Source organism: Natrix helvetica (assembly GCF_964273705.1).
Source record: "Natrix helvetica genome assembly, chromosome: 2".
In the NCBI taxonomy this organism is placed as follows: domain Eukaryota; kingdom Metazoa; phylum Chordata; class Lepidosauria; order Squamata; family Natricidae; genus Natrix; species Natrix helvetica.
The window spans coordinates 206,332,572-206,346,296 of NC_138552.1; the positions used below are offsets into that span (position 1 = coordinate 206,332,572).

At 38.2% G+C, this 13,725-nt stretch overlaps 1 protein-coding gene across 1 annotated transcript; it reads right to left on the reverse strand.

Moving 5' to 3' along the window:
- Positions 1-1,542: 1,542 nt before the first annotated feature.
- Positions 1,543-11,749, reverse strand: NUP43 (nucleoporin 43). The gene is made up of 8 exons (XM_081945287.1): positions 11,540-11,749; positions 10,083-10,205; positions 9,431-9,508; positions 7,512-7,680; positions 5,757-5,892; positions 4,998-5,149; positions 3,054-3,176; positions 1,543-2,203 (listed from the first exon to the last, which is right to left on the reverse strand). Exons 1-8 carry the CDS (start codon positions 11,690-11,692, stop codon positions 1,989-1,991), a joined length of 1,149 nt encoding a protein of 382 aa, XP_081801413.1. The 5' UTR covers positions 11,693-11,749; the 3' UTR covers positions 1,543-1,988.
- Between the last annotated feature and the right edge of the window lie 1,976 nt (positions 11,750-13,725).

The following is a 13,725-nucleotide window of genomic DNA, read 5'->3' on the forward strand; positions in this document are numbered from 1 at the left end:
GGGGCCTAAAAAAAGATCCGTTGAGGGGAAACGGTCTCTCCTTGCTTGTATTTGTATTTATTAATTTGTCAAACGTACAAAATAGCAGGTATAAATGTAAAGATGGACATGAACGAAAGAAATAAATGCAAATAAATGGGGACAGTAGCACAGGGACGGTAGGCACGCTGGTGCCCTTATGCACGCCCCCTTTATGGACCTCTTAGGAATGGGGTGAGGTCCACGGTAGAGAGTTTAAGGTTGAAGCTGTGAGGGTTAGAGGATGTAACACCTTTCTTGTTGCTTTTCAGGGTTGCAAAATAGGCCTTTTAAATGTCCAGATGCTTGAGAGTGGTTGGCTGGCTGTTACGTTGAAATGAGTCAAATTTACTATTTGGGCCAAGCATGGCTAGCTCTAAGAACCTCCCCCTCCCCCTGCATATTTGTCCTTCGAATTTATCCCCATGGCTTGTCTATCGAGATTCTCAGTCATCCAGGTCACAGTTGTCCCAAAGGTGCTTTTTTTTTCAGGAGGCAACTTGGACTTTCTAGTTTTTCTTTGAAGACATTGTGCTTCTTATCTAAGAAGCTTCCTTCAGCACGTGATGAAGCTTCTTGGATGAGAAGCCAAATGTCTTCAAAGAAAAACCAGAAAATCCAGTTGCCTTTTGAAAAAAGCATCTTTGGGATCCCCAAGATTTCAACAAGGAAATTACAGCTTAGATCCCGGACACACTTTTTTGTGTGTGCCTGCAATGTATTTTAAAGAATTTTTCCCCTTCCCCTCTGAAGTGTACTTTTTTCACTCCTAGAGAGAAACTCTCCCATTGTCACCCCCAAAAGCATGTCTGTATCTATAAGTAATCCTTGGCTTATGTCCATTCAAAGTTGGCAAAAGATGGTCTTACAACTTGTTCTTGAAAAGTTTATTAATGAATCAAATTTATATGGCCAATCTCACAGAAAGCAACTGTTGATGGCTCATACAAGTTCTGACTATTGTAGCATTCCCATGAATACATCGCATAAACTTGGGTGCCTGGATTATGTTACAGGGAGCCATAGTTATGTGATTGTCATTTATGATCTTACCTGCCAGTTTCCCACAGGCAAAATAAATGGGGGAAGCAGGGAGGTTTTCAGGTCACCCCAGTAAGTCATTTTTGTTGCTTTTTTCTTCTAAGGAAGCTGCTATGAAGTATAAAACCCAATGAGCTTGTGTTCTATAGCAAACAATCTTTCATTGTGTGTGATTGCAGCAACCTATGTGCAGCCACTGCCAACCCTCCCCTGGCCCACCTCTGGCGTCTGCTGGTCCACTATGTTCCATAGCGCCTACCTGCAACACCCCAAATGCACCCACAGTACTTTCCACCTGTTCCCATGTAACAACTCACACAGGCTTGGGGTTATGACAACCAGGACTACAATCAGTAAGCAGTGCTGCTACATAATGTTATACTTTATAATTACTTAGTGACAGCAATTCCAGTCCAATTGCCATTGTAAGGGGGGGGGGGTATCTATATAGAGCAAAACAGAGAACTCTGACAATTGAATAAGGATGGGTTTTTTTCTTTCTTAAATTTATTCCAGTATTTGACAAATATTTCAAATAAAATGCAGTTTTAAGCATCACAAAAAAAAAAAAAAATCCCAAGGGAAATACTTCTACAAGCTACTTTGGTAATACCATACTTAGTATGAATACTAAAGAACTTGCAATTAATTTATCTGTATTGGAAAATAGTTGAAATAATATTCTAAAAATAAAGACAATGTAATTAAGTAATTACAATAAGCAATGCATAAATGGAAAAAATAATATAAACATAGTACTGCTGAAGAACTACAGAAATGCAGTTAAAAACTAGCTAACATGAATTACGTTCAGTTGTATTCCAAATTATGACCCTAGTTTAACTATGATTCTAGAGAATGTTATAGATTACAATTTTAGAAAAAGAATTCTAAATTTACAGAATAGCATTGTTTTGGGAAAAATAAGGCTATACAAAGAGATCCTTCTTAACATAAATAGATTCTGTGTCAGTTCCATACACAAGAAATGATCCTAATACATCTAAACTGTTTATCGATAAAGTTGAATTTGAACTTAAATTTGTAATCTCAATGCGATCTTTAGTAGGATCATTGTTCAACCATGCACTAATTATGGACTGATTAGCCATAGAATGAGGTAGAAATGAAGTATTTCTTCCGCCTAAAATAAAATACAAAAACTTTTTTTATTATCTTCAGGTTAAAAAGAGAATTATTTACATGCAAGGCAAATATCAAAGTATACATTATATTGTTAAAGAACTTGGGTTTGCCATTTGTCAAAATAGATTACATTTTGCTGCTCTAAAATAATTTTAATCATAGTTCGCTGTCTTTTCCTTTCAAGTTAGGCTATTATTAAGAATATACCACCCCATAGTGCTTTATAGCATTCTGGGTGGTTTATAATGTCAGTCTATTGTTCCTAACAATATGGCTCCTCCTTTTACCCCCCTTGGGAAGATGGAAACTGAGTCAACTTTGAGCCCTGCCAGGATTGAATTCCAGGCTGTGGGCAGAATTTGCCTACAATACTACATTTAACTACTGCATGACCAGGGCGCCTTGCAAAATGTGGGTGTGCATATAGCATTTTCAAGCAGCCTCATCTTGGTTTGTGCAATTAGTGCAGAATTGCAGGAAAAGATAGATAAGTTGTTCCCAACAGATGCAAATTTTAAATTACATTTGCCCTTTGAAACTGAATTTCCGCAATTTCTGTGCACAAAATGCACAGCCATACTAGTTACAAATTTAAAAGTAATTATTCTAATATTAATGTGTATTTCCTCTATTCTCCACTTGCAGAAATCTGTAGTGGTGAATGTGGGCAGCATGGAAAAATACTATACACTACTTGAAAGCATTTTAAATTAAAAATACAAAAGATGTTTAAGTTAACTACAGCAATATTGGCCACCAATTGACCCAGAGGAGTTGCTATTTCTATGCTAGTCTGCAAGCAGCATGAAATACTTATTTAGTTAATGAAAAGTTTAGGTAAATCTTACTTGTATGAAGAAAAGATTTTCTTTCAGTCACATCAGAGGAAGCATCCCAATGCCACAGAGATCCATCTTCTGAACAAGTGAACAAATGATCAGGATTGGAAGGATGAAAGTGTACTTCCCATACTGTAAAAGTAAATACATGCCAAATATAATATGCAAAGGTAGAAATTTTTAAAAAGTTATTTGCATTTCAACATTATGGTAGCAAATGTTTAAAAGTAATTTTGTACAGAAAGGTGAACTAGCAATACATGGAAGAAATACCCAAGAAGTTATTCTATTAGCATATTTCTATATTGTATGTTAGCATAGGACATCTGGAAATTGTTTAATGCTTATATTACTTCTTTCTTAAGAGTCCTATAGACCAGAAGTCCCTAACCTTTCTGGCACAAGGAATTGGTTTTGGAAGAAAAATTGGCTTCCATATTGGGGGAAGATGGTTTCACACACAACCTAGATCCTGCATATACACTGATGAAATGTCACTTGCTCATCCACTGCTTGCACAGACCAGTTCCTAACAAGCCACAGACCAGTACTGATCTGCGGCCAGGGAGTTGGGGATCCCTGCTTTAGACTAAGAATAATAATCACTTCCATATATGGTGCTGATTATTTGGTTTAGTCCTTAGCAGATTGTTAAATAAACCACATTTAAATGGATTTAAACAAACCAGGAGCCAGGTCAGTATGCCAACTAAATCATCATTTTTGACAACCTTTGAATTAACATTCTAAATAAGCCATCAAAGCACATTTGTGAACCTAGCCATAACTGGATTAAATCTGGAATCCCAGTTCTTTGTCTTTTTTCTGACTTTTCATCCAGTGGATTCTGCTCAGTATATACAGTATTCACTTGAGGTTTTATGGAAAAAGCTCAAAAAACAATAGAAACAGCACTGGTTGCACTAGTGGGGAGAGAATAATGACAGTGGGATGTGGATAGTGCAATCATCCTTACTCTCCTTAACCTCTCAGCAGTCTTCGATATCATGGTCTATGGTAAAAAGGACACCACGGTCCATGGCTGAACCCTGGCAAGACAGAACAGCTTTGGGTGCAAGAAGCTTCAAGATCTGGGACTTTGACATCTTTAGTTCAGGATGCAGTAATACCCCAGATAGACCCTGTTTGCCACTTGGGGATTCTCCTGGACTCACAATTCCTATTTGAAGAGCAGATAGCCTTTGTACAACTTTATTGTGGACATTCCTGGATCAGGAGTCCCTGCACTTAGTCATTGAAGCCCTGATCATCTAACTCACTACTGCAATGTGTTTTACATCGGGTTACCCTGAAGAGCATTCTGAGGCTTTAACTTGTGCAAACTGCAGCAGCATGGGCAGTCTTTGTGGCCCCTAGAGTGGCCCATGGTACACCATTGTTTGTGAACAGCACTGGCTGCCAGTTTGCTCCCAGGTGCAATACAAGGTATGTGTTAACTTTAAAGCCCTGCATGGCATGGGTCCAATTACTCGAGAAACCATCTTACCCCAATGTGACAAACCCACCCCACCTATTGGTCCTGTCTGTCAAGGATTTCTGGCTGGCAGAGTCCAGAAGAGTTTTCTTTGCTATAGCCCGAGCTCTTTGGAACATCTTGCCCCAAATCTATATTCACCTCTTAGCCTTCCGTGAGAGCCTGAAAACCAGGCTTTGCCAGTTGGCCTGGACCCCAATGGACTAAAAGTAGATCCCACCTACCCGCTGTGCATCCTCCTCACTCTCCTCCAATCATAATTTTGTATTCTTAGTGTGTATGTGTGTGCACACCCACACAGTTTTACTACTTTAATGTAAGCTTCTCCAGAGTTGCCTTGTAGTGAGAAGGGCGATATTTTTTTTCAAGCACTGGTGATGTGTCAATGTGATGAAATATTATTCCCTTAGTTGTTACTACTACATTAGAATTATGATCCTGTTTGTTTAGGCACTTACATTCTGCTTGATGAGCATTTAGTAAGGAAACTGGCATGCTGCCTTGTCTTACATCCCAAATGCTCAACATTCCATCTTGACTACCTGTAGCAACAATATGTTGTTGATTGGGATGCCTATCGACACAATATAGTGGTACTCTTTCCCCTGTCCTGCATAGAAAAAATCACAAAGATTGTAGTCAAACATTATTTAAAACCCTAAAAGTAGTTACAAACTGTCATGCCCTCAAAATTTCTGCTGAAAAGTATCAAGACTGCCACATTTTGGCAGAAATAAAACCAGAAGATTTTGGTTGTGCTGAGTTTTAGCTGAAGTAAAATCCAGAAGGACCCCAAAGTAGTTTTAAACAGGAAAAGTTGGTCTGTACCATCTCTTTCCCTTGAGAGCTTTCAATCTGGCATATCTCCTGTAGATTTTCCCAATGTTTTCCTCTGCTCATCTCCTGGGTGTGGTTTGTATTCCTTTTCCTTATTGTGACAACAAGGACCAGGCTTGATGATCTGCCTGACTCTTTCCAGTGTTTTCCTTTCTCCCCTTCCCCATAGCGAAATCTGATGTCTTTTTCTCACTCTCATCTAAATAAGTATTACCCAGATTAAAAGTCTTATTTCATTTTGCATCTGGAACAAAACATCCAAAATACATATTTTAGTTTAAATAGACTGCCTGATATTAGCTGTGCAGGCATTTTGCACATCCCTAACGTATAACTATTTGGCTTTATCAGAGCTTTTTATATGAAAGCAAAATGCTTACAAGGAAAATATTTGTGAAGGTTCATTTCCTTGCTGTCTGAAGTCCCATATTTTTAGCTGACCAATGGAATTGACTGTAAGAATCTCTGTTGTACGAAGTCGAGTCACTGCTTGGAGTGTACTGCTATCAGCATTGTCTATGAGAAATTAAAAGAAACATTCATACATAACAACGCCTCTTTAAAAATTATCAAGATTGAGTGACACAGCCATATTATAGAATGAAATTGCTTAGCAAGTACAGCATTGTGACATTGTCTCAAAATTTGAGCACTATCTCCATTTCTCGTGCACCAACTCTACATGTGAATTTTAATGCAACAAAGAATTCAGGTACAAATCAATTTCCCTAAACTAAGATCAAATACTTTAAAGTATACAATAAATAGCACTCTTAACAATAAATTACAATATTGCAGTGACTGCTCAGTTGAGAAAACAATGCTACCTTCACAATTTCTGCATACTGGAAATATTAGCTTTACAATGCCAATAGGGCCAATTCACAAATTTTTAAAGTATTGGTATATTCTTTTCATATAATCTTTATGAATGCAACTATACAATATTCTTTAGCACGGCGATGGTGCCATAAGTGGGGGGAGCACAGGGGGATCATGTGCGGGCGTGCCGCACCCATAATGCAATCCACGTGCCCCAGTGCGCATGCACGCACTACAGGCGCTCCCCCCCATTTTTACATGTTTTTTTCGCCCTCCCCAGGCTCCAGAAGCTTTATAGGAGCCTGGGGAGGGCGAAAACAGCCTCCCCAACGCTCCCAAATGCCCTCCCGAGGCTTCAGGGACCTACAGGAGGCTTCCCTGAAACCTTCGGAGCAGTCAAAACGACCCTCCGAGCAAACCGGAAGTCACTTCCTGTTTGCTCGGAGGGTCGTTTTGAGCGCTCCGAAGGCTTCAGGAACTGTCCTGAGGCCTCCCAGACGCATTCGGAGCACTCAAAACGACCCTCCGAGCAAACCAGAAGTCTGTTCCTGAACTTCCGGTTTGCCCGTAGGGCCGGTTTTTTACGCTCTGGAGGCTTCACCGGGGGGGGGGGGGGTCTTTTCGCCCTCCCCAGGCTCCTATAAAGCCTCTGGAGTGTGGGGAGGGCGAAAATGGCTTTAAAAAAGGGTGAACTCAGCTGGCCAGCGCACGCATGCGCACTGGCCAGCTGACAGGGCAGCGCACGCATGCGCACTGGCCAGCTGACAGGGCAGCGCCTTGCGTGCCCTGACATGGCTCCGCATGTCACCTGTGGCACACGTGCCATAGGTTCGCCATCACTGCTTTAGCATGAAGATTTGAGATATAGTATGTCCAATCAGAATATAATACTGAAAACTAGAAAGCTACCTTCCTCAGGAAAATACTTCCCCTTATGCATAGGACACCCTACTAAGTGGATTTCAAATGTAGTGGGCACCAGTACAGAATTATTTGAAATTTAGGTGGAAGCAGCTCCCACAGTTGAAATTCTATTCATGGAAGCTGTTGTCATCTAATTTTCTTGGGAATGTGCCACAAATCATTCCATTTAGTAAAGTCCCTTAGTATTTTAAAATGCGATAATTGTTATCCCAATAAAATAACTCTGGTTTCCAAATTTATACAGTGAAAATTGAATTATTGCCAAAAGGTGAAGATAAGTAAGCAAACTGACACTTTCTTTATTCTGAGCCGTTCGGAAAAAAACTATGATACCTTATAGCAATATGTTGGCATATATTTACACCTTATTATTAGACTTATCTGCCTACCTATAGTACGTACAGCTTCCTTACGGTCAGTGGTGAACATGTTTATCCTACCATCTTCTCCAATACTAAACATTTCAGGGCTATTGCAAATGATCCCAGTGCATGATGCACTTCCCCAGGAGTGATCATAATAATGTGCTTGTTCCCATTTCTGATTTATGGAAAGAGTCTAAAATATAAGGGAAAAAAATCAAACTACCTATTAATTGCACAAAAAGTTCAATTACAAGCTTGCTTCAAGCAAAGTACTACTTCAGACAGTGATGTATTCTATACAAATTACCGGTAATATAAAATTATGCAATATTTGAAATTATAGAATATAAGATTTATAAAAATAAATCTGATTATTATATGAAAAATAATATACATGGAAGATTTGCATTTTCACCACTACAATAATGATTTTCACTATGTAGCTGTCAATTATTCTGCTTGGGTCAATAAATCCAGAATTCCCTTTTTCTAATAATTGAGTATTTCAGACTGTTCACTTAGATATATATTGTGAAAATATCTTGGCAACCTACTATTAGTACAATCTTAATAAGTGTTGCACAATTTAATTATAGACACCTGCAATGCACTTTGAAATTCCAAGACAGTGGGCAAGACAAGGAACTAAAATAAAAACCGAGAAAGCACACACACAAAATAGCGTAAAACAATTTATTGTAATTCACTTTCTATCAGTGGTAGAAAATTCGTCTATGTAATCAACTCAAGAGTTTTAGCTTTGCTGACAAAGTCTTTTGTTTACAGTGGGACCAACTGTAAAACAGTTTATATTCACCCTTGCTTTTTTAGAGTTTAAGATCGCCCTATTAGAAATTTTATGTCTGTTATTCTTTAAGGATTCAGAACAACTTGGCTACGGATTTAAGTAAATAAATCTTTTATACAGCAAATTTCAAAGATGGGAAAATTTATTTTAGAAAAAAATAGCTCCATGGCAGTGTACAATATAATAATAATAATAATAATAATAATAATAATAATAATAATAATAATAATAATAATACCTGACTTGAACATTCTGACTCTACAAAAAACCACCCTATTTCGAACAACTTATATCCTCCGACATTACCTTAACAGTTCCTAGGTCCTTGGTTACAACTCGAGCTGTTAGGCTACCAACCAGCCCCAAAGGCTGTGAATCTCACCAAAGATTAACAACATGATAATAATGATAATAATAATTTATTATTTATAAATTTTATTGATATTGCTATTCCAGGAGATGCCAGAGTCAAAGAAAAAGAACTAGAAAAAATAATGAAATGCCGCAACCTGGCCATCAAAATTACACAGCTATGGATGAAGCATGTAACAGTGACACCCATTGTCATTGGGGCACTTGGCACCATGTCCAAGAATTTTATAAGATACATCAACAAATTGCAGCTTCCTGCAATAACACCAGCAGAACTGCAAAAAACTGTGTTACTCGGAACATCTTATATTTTAAGAAGGTAATAAACTGTATCAACCATTAGCACCAGTCAATGATATTTGTAATACATTTTTGAATGTTCAGTTAGCTGAGTTTCATGTTTAATGAATAAAGTATATAATAATAATAATAATAATAATAATAATAATAATAATAATAATAATAATAATAATAATAATAATAATATAATCAGAGTACTCAATTTTTTCTAGACAGAAATTCAGCTTTGCTTCTATAAGGCTTTAGAAGAACTAATTAATTGCAAAATAATGAATATACAAAATAAAGCTGTGTAAGACAAGACTCCTTAACATTTTTGAACAAAGTATTTTGCCAAAGAGGACAAGGAAGAAAGATCCACTGTTTCACTGTTCAGATAGTGCTTATCTAGTTCAAATTCAAGTTTTCTTGAATAGGTAGCCTTTGTGCCATTTATCTGATAGTGAAAGCAAATTCCATTTACCTGATTATTTTGATGATGCCGGAAAATGGTCACACTCCCAGTAGATGAAGCAGCAACAATTCTCTCTTGATCCAAAAACTAGGGGCGGAAAATCCAACATGTTAACACAATAAATGATTTCATCTTTAGTGAAAAAACATTCAGCGTGGTAATACATGTTTGTATTTATATGGGAGGATAACCGCTGCGTGATCGGTTAATTTGCTACTGCCCGGCTCCCCGGTTAGATTTTTGCTGGGGGGGGGGGAAGCTCCTTGGCCTCCGTCTCTTTTTCTCCCTCCTCGCTTCTCGGCCCCGTCCGACTTCAGGATCCTCCCTAAACATTGTGGGTCGAAAAGAAAAAAGGGAAAGGGGCGCTTGTTTTGAACCTTTAAGCACCCCTTTCCCTTTTTTCTTTTTGACCTACACTGATTAGGGAGAATCCTGAAGTCAGGCGGCAATGTACTGCAGTAGGAGAGGTTTAGCTGGAGCCAGTGTTTTGATTGCAATTTCCTAGCCGCTCTGTAGTCCGTGTCCAGCAAATATGTGATGCTGCATGGCAGTTAGAAACTACTGCACGGCGTATTCCAGGCATGTGCACGGCCGCACAGGCCCACACCTTAGAGGGAACAGTGGTCTTGAGGCCTCTTAAAAATATTTAAACAATTTTTACCTGCATATCCATAACATCACCACTATGTTGGATATCACAAAGCAAATGTGGTTCTCCATGATATTCATCGTTTGGGACCAAGCCTGCAAAATCTCCAACAGACCAAATGGAAATCTTATTTTCCTGTAAAATTATAAGAAATATATATAGCACTTAGCAATAGCATATACCGCTTTACAGTGCTTTACATCCCTCTCTAAGCAGTTTAGAGAGTCAGCATATTGCCCCCAACGATTTGGGTCCTAATTTTACCCACCTTCAGAAGGATGAAAGGCTGAGTCAACCTTGAGCCTGGTGAGATTTGAACCGCCAAATTGCAGGCAGTCAGCAGTCAGCAGAGGTAGCCCGTAGTACTGCACTCTAACCACTGTGCCACCATGGCTCAGTTTCTTGTACAATGTTAATGAAACAATATGCATTCATCATTTACCAAATTATTATTTTGTAATTTATTAGATTTATATACCTTTTGTACAGGAGCTCAAAGTATACTATTTTTCTTCCTATTTTACTCATAACTACAATCCAGGGAAGTTGGGCTGAGAAAAAGAAGGACAGTACCAAAGCCATCAAGTGAGTTTCTGTGGCTGTAGGTACTATCAGAAAATAGTAGCTACAATATCAACAATATCACTAATGACATTTGCTCCTATGTATACACTATGTCCAAAAGACCTTATTGATGTCAGATGTAGAACAAATTTTATCAGACAAGACTGATAGCAGCATCCCACTCTAATTCTTTAACTACTATTCTACAGTGGCCTTGCTATTTTCTCACTTTCAAATAATCTAGAAAAGTACCTATGATAATGATGTATACAAAGTACTATATCTTTTATTGTATATTTAAATATATAATTACTGAAACGTTTTGTTACGTTGCACAGATTATCAATTAAGATGCTCTATAAACATTTTCAGAAGTCATATATGTAGCTCTGAAAAAAGTCGTTTTAATGCTTCATTTTCAAAGCAAAGGCAGATATTAATTTGTATCACTACACTGTTCCGTTATCTCCAGTATATCCCTATTGAAGTTTCAGAGTAAAATGGGAGTAATTTAGTTCAGTTGACAATTTTTGAACCCCGAGGCAAAATTAAAGAAAGAACGCAAATAGCATTTAAGCTTAAAATTACTAAGCATTCTTATTTCTTAGCCACGTGGTGGTTCACTAAAGCAAAACAAAGGAGTCTATTCACTGGTGACAAAAACAGTAGTGCCCAAGCTAAGAGTTATTAGCTTCAGGATTGAACTCTCAACTAGGGGGAAGTCACGGCTATGGTTCAGAAAGATTCCACATCGAGAAAAGTAAGCAAGTTTTCGCGAGCCATGGCAGTTGGAGGGCACAGAAGGCGACTGGGGGGGAAAAGCCGAAAAGATGGTTAGGGAGGGAAGTCGAAAGAACTGAGGAAGGAGGAAGGAGAAACGCCGGTCACGCGGGCGTCCGAGTTACCTCATTATCCCACGAGCCGGTGGCGAAAATCTCGGGAGGCTGCAAGGCCGTGGCAGATACGGGCCGCCAGCGGGTCTTACTGATTTTCTGGGATACATACTTGCCCACAACGTCCTCCATATTCGGGGATAGACACTCGCTCCCGCGCAGCATGATCACGCCGCAGGTTTTCAAAGCCACACTTTTGATTGGCTCGCAAACGTCACGAGAGACGGCTTCCGAAGGAGGACAAAAAGCGCTGTAGCTGCGCCTAAAGAATAGCCGTCTCTGTAGGAACGAGAATGTCACTCATCCCAATCGCGTTGAGACAAATATTTAATCTCTCAGTTCGATGCTTTCGGAAAGCAGAAAGCCTAGATATTCACGGGAAGACTTATCCTACTCGCGATAGCATCGGGATTCTGCACTATAGCTCACAACGTCGCTATGCACTAGATATAATATGATATAATATGGAAAAAGATATAATATGGAAAACCGACGTCATTAAGCTGTAAGTCCTGAACTAATATATTAAGGAGTAAGCCTTACTGAATTGCACATGGGTTTACATGTATATACAGTATGCACAGCTCTGCAGTGCATAAGTGGATCCTACAGTAAATACATTCAGTAGTATCAATGCATTTTCCAACCTGGCAGAATGGAGACTACAGCGCCCAGAATTCCTAAACAACAGATTTAAATGCCTGCATGAGAATTTTGGGAATTGAAGTCTCAGTACAGAGGTGCAGATCTTGAGCGAATCGGCTTGAAGGAGGCTAGAAGACAACAGGAGCCTCACTGAACTTAATAATACTTGTTGCTGAAACAAGCAGACATGCTTCTGCTGATTAAACTATTTCAGTGTTTTTCCTACAATTCTTTTTAAAAGATATAATCTCCCTTGAGTCTAGCTCAGTTCCTGGTGAAATTATAAATATATTCAAAAACTGCCAGGTTATTTTTGAAACTGTTTTGTTTTTCCCATTTAGCTTTCAATTTGTAGGGATGTAACCTGACTGTCTTTGCCTGCTCTCAAAAAGATGGGTTGAATCTGGCTAATAATTGGAGGGGAATCCACCTGGGATCAAATATCAAGTATATTTAATAGGAAAATGTTAAAAATTCTCCAAAAGCAACAATGACAATTTCCATACTACGGCTAAGAAAATTATGACACATCAATAAAATTATAGGAGCTGAGTTTAACTCCAAGAGAAACTTTTTAAAAGATAGACAGTTATATAACAGTTCCACAATTCTGAAAGAACAAGCTTGTTCTATATGAAATTTAATGCTACAGCAGAATGAAATAACACAAGTGAACTTGTCAGAATGAACTGACAAGTGCAGGTAGTCCTCAATGCACGACCACAATTGAGCCCAAAATTTATGTTGCTAAGTGAGAACTTTATTGAGTTTTGCCCCATTTTACAATTTTTCTTGCCACATTTGTTAAATGAATCATTGCAGTTAAAATTAGTAATATGGTTGTTGAGTGAATCTGCTTTCCCCATTGACTTTGCTTGTCAGAGGGCCGCGAAAGGGGGTCACATGACTCCAGAAAACTGCAACTGTCATAAATCTGTGTCAGTTGCCAAGAATACGAATGTAAATCTCATGACCATGGGGATGTTGCAATGGTCATAAGTGTGAAAAACAGTAGAAGTCCTTTTTCTGGGCCATTGTAACTTTGAACTGTCACTAAATGAACTGTTGTAAATTGAGGACTACCTATATTACATTTAATTTTTTAAAAATAGCCAATAATTTATATCCTTGAATAAGACTGCATTTAATTCAAATAATTATATTTTATGACTATTTACATAGAGATAAATCTTACTAATTATTATGCTTATAAACCAAGGCAGAGGAATTTGTACTATACTCCCTTTCACAGCAACATTCCCTTGGAAGTAGATTAACTTGAGACCATTGATTGGGTAAAGGCATCTGGAGTGGGTTGGTAGTTAAATGACTTTACATTTTATTTCTTCATATTGCCTGAGTGACAGTGGCTTTCCAATGTCTCAGGTTGCACTTACTCAGCTCATTTAACCAGATTAATTAAATCTGGAAACTTCAGAATACCAAGCATATATCCATGACTGCTTCAAAATATTTTTATTCAAAAATTAAGTATATAAAATTGTTCTACAATGCATTTTGTAAAACTCTAACCTCTACAGAATTGAACAAGC